A 19,633-nucleotide genomic window follows, 5' to 3' on the forward strand; every position below is an offset into this window, starting at 1 on the left:
CGGTCAAGGTCCGCCCAGCCTGGAAGGGAGCCTGGTACGCATGCGCGCGCGATGAAAGGCAGCTGTAGTGCCGTTCATGAGGAGAGGGATGTGTAACGGGTTGCGGGGCCGGGAAGGGGAGAAAAAGGGGGTCCTCCTTTGCCTTTTCCTAATTTAAATCCCGCTCCCCTTCCCGTCTCGTGACAGGTGGGTATGATGAGTCCCCCCCCCCCCCCCAATTTGTCCTCAGCGGTTTGGCAGGTACCTTCTTGCACCCTAATCCGTTCGGAGCGTTCCCCAAGTCATCGGTGTCTCTCTCGGCGTCCCCAGGCCGAACCTGTCTTCCAAGTGGCGCCTCGGGTCGGCTGATTCCACCCCGGAGAACTTTCCGACGGTGGGACTACGGCCCCCATAATTCCTAACCGTATGGGAAACTTCTCTCTCTCTCTCTCTCTCTCTCTCTCTCTCTCTCTGTGTGTGTGTGTGTGTGTGTGTGTGTGTAAGGTATCTTACACAAGATACACATCTTTTATATTTACACACATACATATATTTACACACATATTGAAGACAGATGCACTTTAATGGGAAAGCAATATGTGTGTGTGTGTATAGTATGTATTTCATATGTATATAAGGTGTGTCTTACACAAGATAAACATCTTTTATATTTACTCACATACATATATTTACACACGCATTGAAGACAGATGCACTTTAATGGGAAAGCAAGATGTGTGTGTGTATAGTATGCATTTCATATGTATATAAGGTGTGTCTTACACAAGATACACATCTTTTATGTTTACACACATTTACACACAATGAAGATGGATGCATTTTAATGGGAAAGCTCTCTCTCTCTGTGTATAGTATGTATTTCATATGTATAAGGTGTCTCTTACACAAGATACACATCTTTTATATTTAAAAGTCTGCAATTTTCTTTAAAAAAATTTAAAGGCAGCACTGGTAAATTTCAATAGGTTACTAGGATCACATTTTTACCTTGCATTCGCCTCAGTTGATGGAGTTATCAAGAATCATGTGGCAAAAAAAACCCCTCATGATATAAGCATATAGGGATTGTGGGGGGTCAAAAAAGTCAAGAGGACTACTTTGCTTTGTTATTGAGGCATTGGCATGCACCTCTTACAAGGAAATTATGTAGCTTTGGTGACGACACAATGAAGATGGTTAGTCTTGCCCTTTTCCAGGATGCTTGTCTATTCTAGTTTTTAGGCATGGTAATTTCCTGCAAGTATTAAACACAATTGATCCTATTTAGCTTTGCAAAACCAGATGACGTTGATCAGATATTTCTATCATTGCTATATGCCTAAATCGTGATTGACAGAGCACGGAACTTGATAAAATTATACCAAATAATCCATATTGTAACTGAACACTTGCATCCCCAACAAGGTTATGAATATTTTCTGTGCTGTTTGCTCAATTCCTTACTCCATCTGACTTTTAATAGAAAGGAAAAAAAGAAGAAAGGAAGAAAGGAAAGAGAAAAAAAAAAAGCAAAAAGAAGGTTGACTGCAAAGCCCAGCCCAGATCTGGGAATGTGCAGAACGTTCTATTCACAAACCAAAATATAAATTTCTGATGTTTCTGTCCATATGCAGAATGAAATTTGGTTTCCCCCCCCAAAAAAAAATATGAATGGAAATGTGCCTTTTGGGATGAAGTGATTTAGTAGGGGCAGAAGAACAAATGAGAAATACCTAGGGAGTATTTGTGGAAATGCTGATTGCAAGTATCAAAAATATCAGTTGTGGCTGATGGGAGGAAAGAAAGGCAAGAGTTAGGAAGATTGGGAGGCAGACTAGCTGGTGAGATATACCATTGTAGGGCATCAACAGCAGTTTCCATAGACATAAAGGAAGAGGAAAGCACTGTAGAAATGGAGGGCAGCCAGCACACAATTATACAGCAGAAAGATTAAGGTACCCTTGCCAGCCGCCTATTGTAGAATCTCTCTGGAATCCTCCAAATTTGGTTTTGGCTGAAATCCAGCACAACCCAACATCTCTAGGTTTAGTTTCAGCTGAACTGTGGCCAGTCAGAAACAGTTTGACAGAACTGCTGGAATGTGACTGTTTGTTTCAAGTTCAAAACAATACATGTTTTCTGTTTTATGCATACAAAGCACCAAATTCAACTGTAGCTTATGTTTTGAACATTTCCTTGGCTCCCCATATAAACTACAGAGGCATTCTTGGAAAATGGAAAATAGAGAATGGCTACAGTTGAGATTTCTTGGGAAATGCACGTTTGCACGAGAACAAAAGAAAAAAAAATCAAAGATATACTGAAGTGGAAAAAACCACTCCTGGATGACTTGAGGGACTGTTAATGAGCAAATCTATCTGTTTGCCTTCTAATGAAGAGAGTTCATGATTGAACATCCCTCATTTATGAAACTATCCTTAACCTGGTCTCAAAACATCTTGGCTGCAAAGTTCATTTGCTGAAAATAATTGCCCTAACTTCACGCAAACCAGAGATGTCTATGAGTCAAAAAAGTAGCCATGATGCTGGAATCTAAGCTTTGCTTGGTTCTTGTGTCTGTGGTGCCACAGATAAAAACAAGCAGAGATTTAGTCAAATGACCATTTTGAGGATTTTTAAAAAACCTTGCTTTGTAGATACCCCTATTACTAACTATGTTTGAACCCATGTTTGGGAGCAGGACTTTATGCACAGTGGAGAAGTGTGTACAAAGGACACTACAATAAGTGAAATGGCTTTTTAATGGCTATATTGACAAAACAAATGAGTTAGAGCTAGTTTATGTGGGCTGCTATCTAATGGCCATTTGAAGATTTGCACCAGATCTGATGTATGCATATAACCTGGGTGTATATATAAGTCTGATATAGGTTGGATAGTACATTCAGTACATGAGACCAATTGCATACAGATAAAAGCTAGGTATTATAATTGTGCCATCTATTTCCTTTTTGCCAAGAAAAAATAGTGTCTCAAAATACTTTCTCTCTTAAAATTAGCATAGACAGAAATATCGCTTTTCAGACTTCTATGCTGGAGTTGTTTTTTAGTTTCAAGGAATGTTAAGGCAGTACAAAATGTCATCATTCCAGTAAACAGTGTGCCAGTTGCTTAAGAGAAGATGGCATTCTTAATAGTATTTAATTTAACAAGTAGAGAGTTAAAGATTATATAAAACAAAAGTATTCTAATATTCTATGAGAGAATATATATTTATCTTTATTCTAAATTTCTCTCTACAAAACTCGACATATATAGAAATGTGCATTTCATATAATAATGTGCAGTTTTTATGTAAAGGACTAAATGGAAATATTGAATAATAATATTGTTTGTATTTTCAAACCTTGTTTTTAACCTTTCATTTTAATGAAAGTTAAAAGACATTTGGAATTAATAATACTTTCAAGTAGGCATGTTTGAGTTTCTGACATACAACCACTGTCCATGTTTAAGTTTCTGACTCCTTTTTTCTTCTGATCCTCTTTTTACAATGCTGTTTGTATTGTGGGGAAAAATGGAATAATTTTGCAGGTATGACCTAGGCCTAGGACAACACAATCCTATATGTGTTTTTCAAAGTAAGTCTATTAGACACAGTAATGTGTTATGTTTGAAATTATAATTTCTCAGTATCATAACATAAATATGATTAAACAATCATGCTGTATAATATATGTTATGTTGTATATTATATGCTTTAATTTTCAGCAGCATGGAACTTTATCTTGAAGTTCTTGAGAACTATGATGGAAAAACCTTGTGAAAATATGGTGTAGTAGTTTTGTAGTATCTACTCTTCATTAACATTCTGTTGGCATTTTTATGTTCCCTTGCCTGAGTTTTTTTTGCTGTGCTTTTGTTCTTGTATGAATAGATCCTGTTCAGAGCCAAAGTGGAGGAGAAAATTTTTCAAAGGGTGCATGAATCATTACACAGTGAGACTATAACAAAGTCTCCAGACAGCTCTACTCACCAAACTGTTCAAAGTTGACTATTAAACTTCTCAGTTTAAGGTATGTATGGCTTTTTTGCTGGGCTGATATATGCATAGATAAGTTATAGTACTCAGTGTGTGCTGTAAGTAATGTAATAATTTAACTGGATACCTTTGATTAGTTGTATAGAAGAAAGTTTTTTGTCACGCAATAATTACAACTGAAATGTCAGGTTCAGTAAAGATCTTTTGCCATTTTTCTAGTACTTGCTGGTTTTCATAAGCAAATAAAATTTAAGAAACAGTATATAAATGAACAGTTATTCAGTTCATGGTAAAATTAATGTTTATTAAGAAATTGTGCACATACATTGAAATTTACTCAAATCTAATTAATAAGATATATTCCAATTTACATAAACTGATAGAGACCACTTTCTAGTTTCATAGTGTAATATTTTGTAAGTTATAATAGAAAACTGTGAAATACTTTATCAGGATAGTCAATTAAAATTAGAAATAAATTATTAAATAGTTTATCCTTAGGCCAAAACAAATTGATGTAACTTAAATCTTAACACTTAAATAGGGCTAAATTTTACCATCTATGAAATAAATCTGGACTGAGAGGTTAATATCTTCATTTCTATGCAATGAAATGTGTGCAGTAATATGTATATTAAGAATTAGTGATATCACATAATAAAACTGAAGATACTAAAAGAAGCAGGGGTCTTTGTCATTATTATTATTAGATCTTTATTTTACCTTATTTTTAAAAAATACACATTTCTGTCAAGTCAAGGCATAGCTTGGAAAATAAATGAAAATGGATATTTTGTCTTTAAAGCATTATGAAAAAGGAAGAATCTTACAGGGAAGAATTTAGTTATGATAGAATGCCAACTTTGGAACGTGGAAAACAACAAAATGGAAGTTATGTTCCAGATATTAAATCTAGCAATCTACAGCTCTCCAAAAAATTTCATCCTTGTTTCTTTTATAAAACATGGATTTATTCATTGCTGATGGGGGTAAGTACAAGAAATTGTTCAGATCTACTTTAGCTGGTTACTACTTTCATGTACATGGAAAGCAAACATTATTATATTGTCATCTATTTAACTCAGTTATAGGCAGATTAGGGCTACGTGCAGTCCTTCACTTATAGTAATTTCAAATAGTCTGTAGAAAGGATCATTGCAACTCCTGGTAAAAGCAGAAAGTTCATTGCCAGTTGTCTAAAAGGGAAAAAAAGCATCAAAAAGAGAAAAGAATGTTTGAATATAGAGCTTCCTTTTAGCAGTTGTTACACCCTTTTTGTATTCTCTCATATGGCATTGCCTTCAAAGAAAGTAATAGGCACAAAATTGCTTTCAGCATGTCAATGCAATTTGGAAAAGGTTTATGTTATAGAGTGCAATTTTATCAGAGGTCAGTGCTGCCTATGAAGTATCTCCATGATGACATATTAAAATAAACATAAAAAGAATTCTGCAACACAAATGCAATTAGTTTATCAAGTTCTAATCACAGTATTCATTCTCAGTGTTTTTTCAAGAAAATGGGTGGCCATTTCTACTACCTGTGGCTGCACCTTTCATTGACTAATAATAATAGACATCCATCCATGCTGATGGATTACTTTTGGTGTGTGGTTTCAAGGAGAATAGCATCTGTATGTTAAAAGTAAATATCAAGTTATTTGTGTTTTTGTTATATCTGAATATTAGGCTAGAGCAGAACCCATGTCAGTAATAAGGAACTCTTATTTTTAGATAGATAAAGATAAGAGTTTTCTTTAATATAGATGAGACTCTCTTGCTTCCTACATTCAATAATAGTGTAATATGATTTTTGAATATTGTGATGATATTTTATGGTAAGTGTGGGATTGTTTGAGAGGTTGAGCTTCTAGGGTGCTGCATTCAGTGATCAGTGACATTTTCAGAAGGAACAGGAATGTTTTTTTTCTTACTGCTTTTTTTTGCTTGTTTTTAAAGATATAAGTAGAAATGGAAGATGAGTACTCCCAGTCTCAGAAATGGGAATGGAAGACAATATTCCCCCTTTTAACTTACCCCAAAGCCCCCACATTCTTTTTTATGTGAATGATTTCAGATTTGGGTGGTAGAGATTTAAAAATAGGAATGGGAACTATTTCCATGCCTACTTCCATTTCCACACTTAAACTGATGATGATGATCATGGTGATCAATTAAATTTGTACACTATTCAACTGTCAATGATTCTGGGCAGCTCACAACATTCAAACAAATAAATTACATTAAAATCAATTAAAAATCAAAGATAAAAGATAGCAAGAAGAATGAAGTGAAAGGTCTCATTTTTCCTTGCTCCAGGATCTTCATGGCTCTGCTAAACAAAAACAGAGCGTGGGCCATCTGGATCTTGGGAGAACAAAACATGTTGGTGATGATGACAACTACAACTAAATTTGTGGGGAAAACAGAGGAAAGCAGAGGAAGGGTGTGAAAAATTGCAGCCTCATTTTGAGAGATTTAGGTTTCAAATATCAGTGAAGTGAATTTGGAGTGCTGGTGGACTGCAGTAGAATACTGGAAGATCTGATACAGCCTATTGGTTGGCCGCCCTCTGTGTCAGGTAGATGTAGTAGATATTGTAGGAATGAAGATGAATCATCTCCTCAGCCCCATTACTTCCTATTTCTTAGAAATGTTTAGTAACTTAACAATTCTAATATAAATTATATATTAATATATTTAGTTACAGTGATCTTGGCATTGGAAATTCCATTCCATTATTGTTATAGACTAAATGATATTACTTGCAATATTGCAGTAGCCTCACTGTGGCTCTTGAAGATTTTCTCTTAAGTAGTTTATAATAAGAATGGCTTCAAAATATTTTGCAATGGAGAATCAGAAAATGTAGGCAAGCTATGCATATATGGTTGTTGCATGTGTCTGCCAAGAATTCATTTATGTATATATATTCATACTGTTACTGCAATCAACTAACTAAATTAAACAGTTGCTGAATTTTCATATTACATAAGGGAAACATAATTACAGAAATATCAGCTTACTGCCTGCATATTAACAGGAGTTGCATAGTTAAAATGCTATGTAGAGAGGAGAAATATTACTGCTTTTGTGAATCTGCATCACATTCTCAGTGTAAATGTCTAAGGAGATTCTCAATCATCAAAGTCATAGTTGTCCCAAAGATGCTTCTCAAAAGGCAACTGGATTTTCTTGGTTTTTTTTTTTCTTGAAATGTTTCACTTCTCATCTAAGACATTTCTTCAAGAACTGAAGAACTGAAGTTCTGAAGAACTGAAGAGTGAGGTTCTTGGAGGAGAACTGAAATGTTTTCAAGGAAAAAAACAAGAAATCCATTGCCTTTTGAAAAATATCTTTGGGACATTCTCAGTGTATTTCTTCATATGTATTCTTTCTTAGTGAAATATGAATACGTTTATATTGCTGCCAGATATTTTAGATAATAATTCTCAAATTTACATAGTTGTTTAGTTCTATAACTATATCAATATATTGCTTGTCATATTTTTATATTTCAGACTTGTGTTCTTGTTACATCTGGATTTTCTCTTTATTTGGGGAATGTTTTTCCATCTGAAATGGATTATTTGCGCTGTGCAGCAGGTTCAGTAAGCATTCTGCAGCATTGCTGTGGCTCCATGGAAATGTGAATTATAATTGCAATTTAATTACTTAATGTTAATTAAAGTTTACACATTTACTGTATCTCCAGTTGTCTCTGCTGAAAATTATAATGGCAACCTATGTATGTATATCTTCTTTAGCTTCCTAGTTATTGATCATCTATAAATTGTTTACCATAAAATTACTGGATTTTTTTTGCCAAGTAAATACATTTTTCACCCAAGCAGATATAGAGTCATTCACAATAAAAAAATAAATTATTTTATATATGCATTTTAATTGAAATAAATCCTTCAATGAAATGCTATTATTAGTAATTTCAGAAAAAAATCAGACTTTTTTATCTCAATTCATATAAATGTTCTCTGGTTCTACAAGAAATTAAAGCTGGTAGAGCTGGTGTTTGTTCTAGTTGTACAGTGGGCTATTGTCATGAATATATTTTGTTGAATGAGAATTTAATGTGTATGAAACATTATCTTCAGATATTTTTGAACTGAGAAGAAAGGTTTTTAAATTTTTGCTGTAGCCCAGGAACCATTCACTCTAGGATGTGAATTATATACATATTAAGAACAGGCCCCTTCTGCGTTCCTTTTATAGGATACTTATAAGAACTACAACTTTTACATTGAAGTAAAATTGATTTTTAAAAATTTTCTTGCTATCATTACATGGATTCTTGAAGCCCAGATAACTAACATATATAACTCTATTTCCCCTAAAATAAGATCTATCCAGAAAATAAGACCTAGCATGTTTTTATGTGCATGCCTAATATAAGCCCTAGCCCACAAATAAGCCCTACTTAATAGCTTGCGCAGCTGCCTGCCTGCCCATTCCATCTGTTGCTCACAGTGCTGCAGCCATGAGGGAAGGCAAAGGGGGTGGAGTTGCCCCATGAGCCTGGCAGCGGCTTAACTCAGGGCCACCGTAGCCCAGTCATCCACTCCCTGATAATTGTCTCCCAGCAGCAGCAGGAGAAGCTATGTGCAGCAGGAGCCCACTTGGTTGCTGGCCCACTACTTCTGTTTGCTCACAGCTGCAACAGAGCAGGAGGCTGAGTAGTGTGATGGTGCTGTGGCCTCAAGGCAGGTGTCAGGGCATGGGTGGCCTGGCTGCAAAGGCCCTGAGGTAAGATGCTGCAGGGCGCATGGGGCAGCTCCACCTCCCCACCTCGTGGCTGTGGCACCAACATGTCACTCAGCCACCTGTCCCACCATGAGCAAACAGAAGTGTACATGGGAAAAAAAATAACACCCCCTGAAAATAAGCCCTAGTGCTTATTTTTGGGGAAACATGAGTAAATGCATACATATGTGCGCACACATACACACATGTGCGTGCACACACGCGCGCGCGCACACACACACACACACACACACACAGAGGTTGTCTTTATTATTAAGGTGTAAAAATCCACAAGAACATCTAAATTATATCTTTGATTCGAAACTTTTTGTTAAAAGAACCTTGCATAATTTTTAAAAATGGTATCTTATTTCATTATTGTTTCCACCCAACTTAAATGAGTGATACAAGATTTCAGTAGTTGGAATAGAACTTGATTTTTCTAATATTAAGTATCACACTAACATGAAAAATATATTATTTCTTAAGTTGTTTTCTTAATGTTTTTGACCTAGTGTATTCCCTCAGCAGCAGTGAGTTTTGCCATAGCCAGAAACAAAGCTAATGTGGTAAGTTTTTAAGTTTAGAAAGTTGAGTAACCTATTACTTATGTATTATTTTGATTAAATAAGAAATAAAATGTTTTTACCATTTTTACAGATACCTGATTTTCAGTTTCTGTTTGTTTCAACATTTGCGATTACAACAACATGTTTAGTTTGGTTTGGATGCAAGCTTGTCTTAACACCTACAGCAATAAACGTGAGTTGCAAACAACAAATATGGAACATTTGAACAAATCAATCAAGCGTTATATCCAAAGATTTGCTGTGCATTTTGTGATAATTAACCAAAGGCTAGATAGAATATAATTATTGTTGCATGCACTTGTATGTTTCATTAAAATTAGTTGAAGCTGGAATACTCATATGCAATTTTTCATACACATTTCAATTATATTGACGCATGACTAACTTATTTTCTAACCAGGACTTTCTGCTCAATATCTGATTTCTTTGCCAAGTATAAACTTCTATTATTTTGCTTGCAGATGATTTAATGGGCTAGGGTTGTTTTACTACGTAGTAAATTATTATTTGTATCTGAGAGCCAGTGTGGAAAGATGGTTCCTAACATTATGTGTGTTCAGGCTCATTAGCGGTTTTGCTGATAATTTTGCAAATTATGGGTTGATATTAAGACCCCCTCCCCTTTTCTCCTCTGCCAGTTCTCAGAGTCTATTTTAAATCAACTTGTCCAACAAAAGCCAAAAGTAGACTTGAGTCCTTGGGACATTCTTAATGAACTCTCTGTTCATTAGGTTTGAAACTGCCAGGAGTCATTTAAAACAATGTATTTAGTTTAATATCCAACCCTACAGTTTATGGATTCTTCTCAAATGGCCATGTGCCATCATCTTACCTCTCTTCAATTAAAATTCTGAAAATTTTTGGACTTTCACTTTGGCCATGTGGGATGCACTAGATCAGGGGGGTCAAACTCAAGGTCTGTGGCCTACAGGATGCTTAGATTGCCCTGGAAACAGCAAAGGAGTGGCTCACGATGCCTCTGCCAGTGAAAACGGAGCTCGAGAGGAAAATGTGCAAGCTTCCCGGGCTGTGTTTTTGTCTGTGACAGCCTTCTGCAGTCCTCTGCCAGTGAAAATGAGCTTGGGAGCTCCATTTTCACTGGCAGAGGGCTGCAGGAGGCCATCGCAGATGAAAACAGCCTCAATGAGTGACATCGAGCTGGCCATGCTCCCTGGCCACCTCCCCTCCCCACCACTCCCAGAGGTCAAACGCAACCCTGATTCGGCCCTCAATGAATTGAGTTTGACATCCCTGCACTAGATGCACAGAACTCTGGGGAGGTATAAAAAACCTCCTTTATTAGCAGTGCTTATGTCCCTGAGGAGATAGATGGCTTCATGGAATCCCTAAGCCATACACTCCTCTATTGCTTTCTCTCTAAAGATTCAAGAAAGATACATATTTTTATCCTATTTTTAAAAAATTAAAAAAAACCCTAGTAGACAGCACAATATCTGTCTGATCCATTCTCCAGAAATCCAAATTCTGGCATCCAAATGGTTTTTAGGAAAAACATTGAAACCTGGCTATTCCTTGGGGACTGAGATATTGAAATCCACCCCACTTCCCCCGCCTTTGGAATATTTGGGTAATGTAATTGATATTACTGGTGATCACATTTGTAGATATACTTTGATTTTTTTTAAATTGTAATTTTGTTATTATTTTAACCTGAATGATAGCTGATGAATATGTATGCCCCTCAAAATAGTCAGTAACTGGAGCAATGTATAAGTAAATAAACATAGATAGCATAATGCTTTTGAAAACAGCTGGACTCCTTCATTATGGTAAAACATATACAACAATAATTTTATTAATACACTTATGTTAATATAAATTATTTGAAACATTTTATCGACAGATAAATTTCAACCTGATTCTACTGATTCTGCTAGAGGTTTTCATGGCAACTACTGTAATAATATCTGCTAGATCTAATGAGGAATGCTGCAGGAAAAAAAGAGTAAGGCTGACTTTTACTCTGTGTGTGTGTGTGTGTGTGTGTGTGTGTGTGTGTGTATGTATTTTGCATGCTGCCTATCTAGCCTGAGGCAACTTTGCCTTATTTCAACATATATTGTATACCTCCTTTTTCAAATCAGAATTATTTCTTTATTTGTACATAGTGATTTGGAGAAAATATTTCCGATTAATTAAAAAATAGTCGATATACTGTTCTCTCTATGCTATTGGAACTTGTTCTTTGAGTCACACTGTCTTTAAAATAGAACTTATAGAAATGTATTACCCATTTTCTCTAATTTCTGTATTTTTATGTGCATTATATTTTGTATAGAACTATGTGGCTGAGCTTAAGATCCGAAACTTGCTTCTTTCTTTTGAAAAAATTCATGTTTCTTAAATATTAAGTCTCCAAGCATACAAGAAACATCCCATCTTAATCATTTTGTTGTGAACGTATTTGTTTGTTATCTCAAACCTCACATAATACAATACTAGCAACATCTGTAGTTATGGTAGCATATATAAATACATAACTTAGTGCATTCTGAAAATATTATAAGGGGTTTATGATCTCTATTTTGCTCAAAATTCTGCAGTAGAACAGAGTTACATTTTTTAATCATATATTTTACTTAACCAATCAAGAGTGAATTCAGAGGTGCCTTACATGAGGCAGGGCACTTATTCTATAAGGCAAAAATGTAAAGCTTCAAGCCAAAGCATTAAGATATCTCTTGAAAAATGTACCAGTATGCATTTTTTAACCGAATCTGCTAACATGTTTATGAATGTTATATACAATAGCTTGTAATACCTAAAGTACATATTTGCATTAAAACATTCTTGCTTCAGCCAAATGGGTTCTTAAGATGGCTTATTGCAATCTTTATTATAACAATAGCTACTTGAGATTTACAATTTTAAAACAGGTAGAGGAAGAGAAGGGAGAAGGCAGGGAAAGACAGTCAGACATCTTTTGTAAAGAAAAAGCATTCTTATTGGTGTTCAACAGAGAAGAATAGTTCAGCTTTCTGGAATGGCTGCCAATTGGAAAGTATTAGGTAGCTATGAAACAGCTTCTTCTGCTGTGCAATGATTTGGGGTAGATGCTGTCAGATGATGGGGGGACAAAGTTATATACAGTTATAAAAGCCAACTCCATTGTGTTCCTCTAGGTTTTGTAAAACAGTTTTTTGGAACAATGTACTGCAACAGTTTCTTAGTCTGGTGCATTTCTGACATCCAGTTTTGTGTTTAATTTTGTCCCACATTTTTTTTTCAAGATTGTGATTTCAAATTCTGAATAGGCATCTAACCTTAAAGAAACGGCTATATTGATATTTGGAATATTTTCCATTAGTAGGCATTTCATAAAAAACATAACAGTTCTGATATGAACATTCCTCGGAGCCTTCTGAAGACTGTATGTGCAATTTTTATTCATGTATTGATGATGTTGATGAAAAATAGATCGTGTTCATATTTGCCACAAAACATGAATATGCACAATGTCATGATTTTGAATTCTCTTTTTAAAATATATACATACCACCTGATAAAATTTTAACATTATAATTCTCTGTCAATAGCTTCAGTAGTATGTTTATGTTTGATATTGTTGCTTTCTTATTTTGATCATCTTTTTCCTTTTAGACAATTATTTATGATACTACCAGCACATTGAATAATGTCAACTTCCCAATACGGATTCTAAAATCCTATTCGGTAAGGAAATTGTATTATCGTTCTCAAGGAATCTTCTAGGACTTTCTTACTATAATCAAATTCCAATCATATTTTTTTTTTAAGGTTGTAGAAGTAATTATTGGAATTTCTGCAGTATTTGGAGGAATAATTGCCTTGCATATGGATGTGCTAATTTCTGGCCCATACCTTTCGGTCACTTTTTTTTGGATCTTAGTTGCTGTAAGTAACATTCAATTGAATATAGCTTATTTTTATTTTCATTACAAACTTTTATTAACAGTGAACAGTTACTATCATATGCTAAGTATACTTTTATACTATCTATAAACTACCCTAATATTTTCCAATAACTTATCTCTACAAATAGAATTGGAGGACATGGTTGTATCCCAGTGCCCAACAAAGTAATAAAAAGGGATCCTTATTCTTTGTAGGTAGTTTCCATCTATTTTCAATTTACTTGAAACTCTTGTCCCAGGTAAGTGGGGTTCTTCAGGCAGTGGGGAGAGACTCTGGGAAGCTTGGCTCAGGAACTGAAAATCTTGCCTGCAGAAATTGAAGCAGGATTTTCAGCTTTTGAGCAATGTCATATGTGGCCTGCACTGGGCCTTTCAAGGCCTCCCCCACCTGCCTGAGGCACCCCACATTCTTTATCTTACTGCCTTGCCATGCCATGCTTGGATTTTGGTTCCCTCTGTCTCTGGGGGCTGGCTTAAAGAGCTGTCTGCCGAAGAAGTTCAGCTTCCCTTTCTTCATTAATGCATGAAAGGGAGCTCCTTTGGTGAGATGCAGAAAATGCAGTGCAGATCTTTAATATCTGAGTTCTGTTTCTGTATCTCACCAAAGGAGTTGAGCTCTCCTGCACATGTGGAAGGGAACTCATTTGGCAGATGTAGGAATGGAGGTTGTTTCTGTATCCTGTCAAAGGAATTTGGCTCCCTTCAGTAGGCAGCTCTATTAGCTAGCCTCCAGAGATGAGAGGAAGTCCTCTCAGCAAATGGCAGCAAGTTGCAACCTTCCCTGCTGACTTCCACCTTGACTTCTGGGGGAAAAACCAGCAGAGAAGACTTTAAATATGATCACATGATCATGGGGCACTTGGCAACTGGTTGTACGCTGGAACAGGTTATCAGGCACCCCGATTGCAACCACATGACCATAGGGGTGGGGGTGCAGTCACTCTTTCCAAGGCCATCGTGATTCCAATCCATCAAATGAACTGTCATAAGTTGAGAGCTACCTGCAGTCAATTGAAATTTAAGATTTTAAGAATAGATTATGCTTCATTTGCATAGAGATCAGTCTATTGTTGGAAGTGTCTTCAGTCTTTATATATAATACAGATTCATTCTTAGTTTATCCCAGGTCAAAAGTAGAAAAGTTCCAACTATGCATGATATTTTTTCCCTGAGCTGTTTGGGTACAAAAAACAAAGTTGTGGATGTAAATCACAAAAGGATCTGTCGTTCTCTTGAAATATAATTTTCAAGGATTCTTATACTCTGAACATGGTCTCATATTTATTTCTTTTCTTAGTGCTTTCCCAGTGCTATTGCAAGTCATGTTACTGCTGAATATCCAAGCAAATGCTTGGTGAGTACATTGTTAAAATAATTAAATGATAACATATGACAGCCTCTAAATCCTTTAAACCAAAAACTGTTAGTCTTGTGGCTTTTTTATCCCAAATATATTTTCTGTTTCCATAAAATGTCCAACCGGGAAACACTTTTACTTAGGAGATTCCGTAAGATGCATATTGGTCCAATAAAGGTATTGCTGAACTGTTTGAGATCTTCCTTTTCATTGAGCAAAAAGTTATGTTTTAAATTTATTTCATAAGCCATTAATGGAAAGTGATCTCACAAGAATTGCTGAAAAAAGTGGCTGAGCAGGATTTTATATAATTAAACAATATGTTTGTCCAAATATGATTAGTGGGACAAAATGGTTTCATATCTTTTCATCTTCAAACATTTCAGTCTCCATTTATTGTAACTATTTAAAATCTTAATACTTGCTTCAGTTGTTTCTTATTCAATGTACAATTTCAAATTTCATTATTTTTATTTTCAATCTGTTCTTTTGTATGGCTCCATTGTTACCTTATTAGTTAAGCACCTCTTCTTTTGTAATTTTTGTTATCATAAAGGCTAGCAGGAAATTGTACAAAAAAAGAAATCAAACTTGCAATTGCAACAGCCTGATTGAAGCCCTGCTCCTTTGAATATGTATGCAATGTAGATACACATACAGAAAGAATGGGATTTTGATTGGGCTGCCCTAAATGATAGTTTGGCTTGTTTTATTCCTCCTCCCCCAACCTTACTCTGACATCATTGACATATTAAAAAAGGGACATCTTAAATAATTTAATAGCATATGCAAAACAGCATCCATTGCATGCCCAGATATGTACAAACTTGCAAGCTAAGTAAAGTTCTAGTCCAGTCACAATGTATATTACTGTACTTCCTTGTCATCCACTGAATGATTGCTGTCCTGACTTCTGTTTTCAGCTACTTTTTCTTGGGATATTTAGTAGCTTTGAATATACATTTTAATATAATACATGAAAAAATCATCTGTTGATTTTTAATATTCATTGATCATTTCTCTATGAATATGGCTTAGTTAAAACCTTTGTTTAAATAAAAATCATATTATAATTCTTCTGATGATATATAAAAAGGTACACATTGATGGATATTTCTTCTTTGCAACTGTATATTTCATAATTTTATCTTTAATTTAGGTGGAAGTTCTTATTGCCATAAGCAGTATTACATCACCCTTGTTATTCACCGCTTCAGGATACTTGTCTTTCAGTATAATGCGCATTGTGGACATGATTAAAATTATCCACCAACAGTTCAAGTATGTTTTATATTTTTTCAGCTATTAATGCACAATAAACCTGTTTGAATATTGTGTATAGATCATAATATTCTGATTTCTAATGAAAGAAGTTAGATAATTTATTAAAACAAATGTGGTTTTAGAGCATTTTGGAACATAAGTAGCATTTCACATAAATGGTATATCACAAGGATTTTGGAGATTACAAAATGTGATCTAAGAGCTAAAGGGATAGAAAAATAAAAAATGAAAGTTGAAAACTTATTTAAATTAACCAGAAAATAGTTGGCTGCAGGTCTACCAGTTAATGCAGAATTTTAGAGAAACTGATGGAGACCAAGTCAAGACTAGTGAATGTGCAATTTATTGATTTTATCAGTTGATTGAAATCAATTTACGTATCAACAGGGAAAATATTAGCTTGCAAATTTGCATACTGCCAAAGATATTCATTTCAGGAAAGAATTTCAATCACTCACAAGTTTCTTCTTGCCAGTTGTGGTAGCATGTGCTAGTATTTCTAACCACAGATGTCCAATGTAAATGTTTTAGACATAAGAAATAAGTTAGGGAGTATTCATAATTTTAAAATATGTTACTATATGAAACCTATAATTGTTCAGGTAAAGAAAAAGGGAAGGGTGTTGCCTGCATCAAAGCTTAATTATCCAGGATTAGTGACCCTGTTAAAAAGAACAAATTTACTCTTTGTCTTTTTAATTTGTCTTTCTTGGATTAAATGTACTATAACACTGTGTTGCATAATTCTGAATTCTGAAAGCAAATAAAGATAAGCCACTACCTTTATTTTCTACAGGACAGAAACTCTTCTTTTGTTTACAAAGACAAACTAAAGGACAATGTAAATGTTCAATTTAACATGTAACAACATGTGTGTGCGTTTATGTAAATATTGATGAGTGCTTGTGTTTCATAGTAAAACTCTTGCTAAGAAATGATAACAAAAGATATCAAATTAGCCATTAAACATGAAAATTTTTAATTGTGTAACTTGAAAAATGAATGATCTTTGAATCTCAGTTTTCATGTATAGAACTACTAGAGCCTAATACAGCCATCTAGAGCCAGTTTGATGTAGGGGTTAAAGTTTCAGGCTAAAAACTAGGAGACATTTTAGAGCTGCCTTAAGCACAAAGCCAGCTGGAAGACCTTGTGCCAGTCACTCTCTCTCAACCTTAGAAAGCAGACAAAAATATAATAAAAAACCCCTGCAAAGACTAGTCCAGACAGTCACTAGGAATCAATATTGACTCAAAGTCACTGACCAATCAATCAACCAAAATGCCTCTGGCAAAAGTAACATTTTGAGATAGAATAGTACATCATGTTTAAGATAATTAAAACTTGTTTTTTATATCTGTTACTTTTAGCAGTCTTATGATGTGCTGCTCTTGCTTCTAATGCTGATGCTGTTAGTTCAAGCTTTTCTGACAACTGGGACAGTCATACTCTGTGTAAATTTTAAAGCAAAAATGAAAATTCATAATTCATTATGGGCAGAGCCACTAACAAACAAACAAGAATACAAAACAACAGAGGTGAGCAATGTAATATTGTTGATAATTTAAATCTCATTCCTCTCAAAATTGTTGAATATTGGTATCCATGTAGAGCTTGTCATAATTGGTTATTAAAATGTGCAGAATATTTTACATCTCCCATTCTTTTTTACATGCATGTGTCTTTATCTAGCAGAAGTAAAGTTTACTTCATCTGTTTCATAGATCAAACTCAAATTTTAGTTTACTTAAAACAGCATCTCCCCCTCCCCCAATATTGCTGTGAACTTGGTCATGTTCATCCCTTAATATTGTTGTCTCTCTCTTTCAGGAGTCATTAAGTCATTAAATCCCTTGAAGGCCATGGGTTGATTTTAAGGGGTCCATGAACGTCATTTTCACAATTATTTTACGAATTTAAATACATTTTTCTGAGAAAGGATTCATAGGTTCTACCAAGCTCATAAAGTGGTCCATGGCACAAAGAGATAAAAAACTACTATACTCCCTACTATACTTTGTTTTTCTGATATTGTTCAATTTTAAATCATTTGATTCAGAAATACTTTTTCTTGCTTAATTTATGTTTGCCAAATATCATACATACCATGTTTCTCCGAAAATAAGACAGGGTCTTATTTTCTTTTGACGCCCCCCAAAATAAGCGCTTGGCCTTATTTTCAGGGATGTCTTATTATTTTTGAGGTGCAGGAGGCAGCAAGCGTGGTCACCTCATGGCTGCTGTTGTGTTGCAATATTATCGGAGGAGGGCTTATTTTCAGGGAAACGGTACTAAATGTATAAGTAAAAAAAATGTAAGCCATTTTATTGGTATATATGGATTTTTTATGGATAAGAATATCTTAAAAAGTTATATACAATTCTATCTAATGGCACTACATGCATCTTAGCTAAAGAAATATATCTGAGCACTTATTGCCACATGTATTTATAAATCAAACAATATAAGTCAAACTTTTGCTTAGATTTCTTCTGTATCTTTTTAATGTAGCAGAAGGCTTGAAGCAGTATATAGCAAAGGATTTTAAAACATTCTTTAAATGCTATTTTATAAATTGAATCGGCATTAATTTGCCTTAATTTGCCTCAGGAGAAAAGCTGACATTGTGCTTCAAAATTAGAGCAAGTAGAAAGTTTGTTCAGGAAAATAGTAGAAAAGGTTTAAATTCTCTTGCAAAATTATTGTATTTATAATAAAGGAAATGTGTAATCAATTTATCTAATTCACCAAATCATGATCCATTATTATTATAGATTCTACTGCACCTTGTTCTCTGTTCCATTCCTTGACATCTTTTTTTGTTTTAGGTCTCCAATAACAGCATGAAGGATTTTGACAAAGAGAAAGCTTGGAAAGCTGTTGTAGTGCAGATGGCTCAGTAATCTGCACTAGGGAACCTGAACCAGGGAGATTTTAGGGCTAATTAATCTTTGTTTACAAGAGCAGTGTTATTAGATACAATGCAATTAATTTCATAGCAACTCCATTGCCCAGAATGGCTTGAAAACAATTCTTGCAGCAGAATATTATCAATAAACAATAACATCTTTTAAAAGTTCTAACAGTATATGTATTTGATTTTGGCTCATCTTAATTTCAATAACTTTATTTACAAACTGTGATTTTAAACAGTACCATTGTTAATTAAATATTTTGACTATATGAACAGTTAACGCAAGTAACTATGAATTAGTTTTGTTATTTCAAGAAACTAATACAATTGCTGGTATTTGATTGATATAAAATTTATATAAGTTTGTAACATATACATTTTACCTTTAATCTTTTGCTGATATATTTTTTAAAAAATTAAACTTGTTTTTACTTTTGGATAAAATAAATTTTTTTGTTGCAAGTCAGTTCTAGTCATTGGATTGATGTTGCTTTAACTAAAATAGCAGAAGTTTCACAATTTCTGATAAATGTCACACATAACCTTGCATTCATAGATTATACAAAATCTTAGTGTGGTTTTGACATAGTGCAATCTATTAAAGGAAGAAAATGAATAGTCATGTTTGGTTAGGCAGAAATCCAGAAATCATGTGGTTATTGATTGCAGCTTAGTCTGATGAGTAAATAGAGATGCATGTTTTTGATTTACTTTTGTGTTCAATCTACTACTTGGATATTTTTAGATGAATCATTTCCTTTTTATGGTTTCTAAAGTAGTAAAAGGCTTCTTCTTTCCCAGCCTATTTTATATTACACAACTTTATATGTTTTTT

The 19,633-nt window shown here is 34.4% G+C and overlaps 1 protein-coding gene across 1 annotated transcript; it reads left to right on the forward strand.

Moving 5' to 3' along the window:
* Positions 1–67: 67 nt before the first annotated feature.
* Positions 68–19,633, forward strand: MLC1 (modulator of VRAC current 1). Its single transcript, XM_087722155.1, is given in 14 exon segments — positions 68–186; positions 3,878–4,016; positions 4,788–4,971; positions 7,503–7,592; positions 9,255–9,308; positions 9,400–9,501; positions 11,194–11,295; positions 12,951–13,022; positions 13,107–13,223; positions 14,541–14,597; positions 15,760–15,856; positions 15,859–15,881; positions 17,255–17,422; positions 18,713–19,633. Coding segments are annotated over 12 exon segments (1,137 nt in total). The 5' UTR covers positions 68–186; positions 3,878–4,016; positions 4,788–4,791; the 3' UTR covers positions 18,788–19,633.

The sequence above is a fragment of the Thamnophis sirtalis genome, unplaced genomic scaffold (genome assembly GCF_051295495.1).
Source record: "Thamnophis sirtalis isolate CommonGarterSnake01/CBP01778 unplaced genomic scaffold, rThaSir2_p1.2 scaffold_9, whole genome shotgun sequence".
Lineage (NCBI taxonomy): Eukaryota > Metazoa > Chordata > Lepidosauria > Squamata > Natricidae > Thamnophis > Thamnophis sirtalis.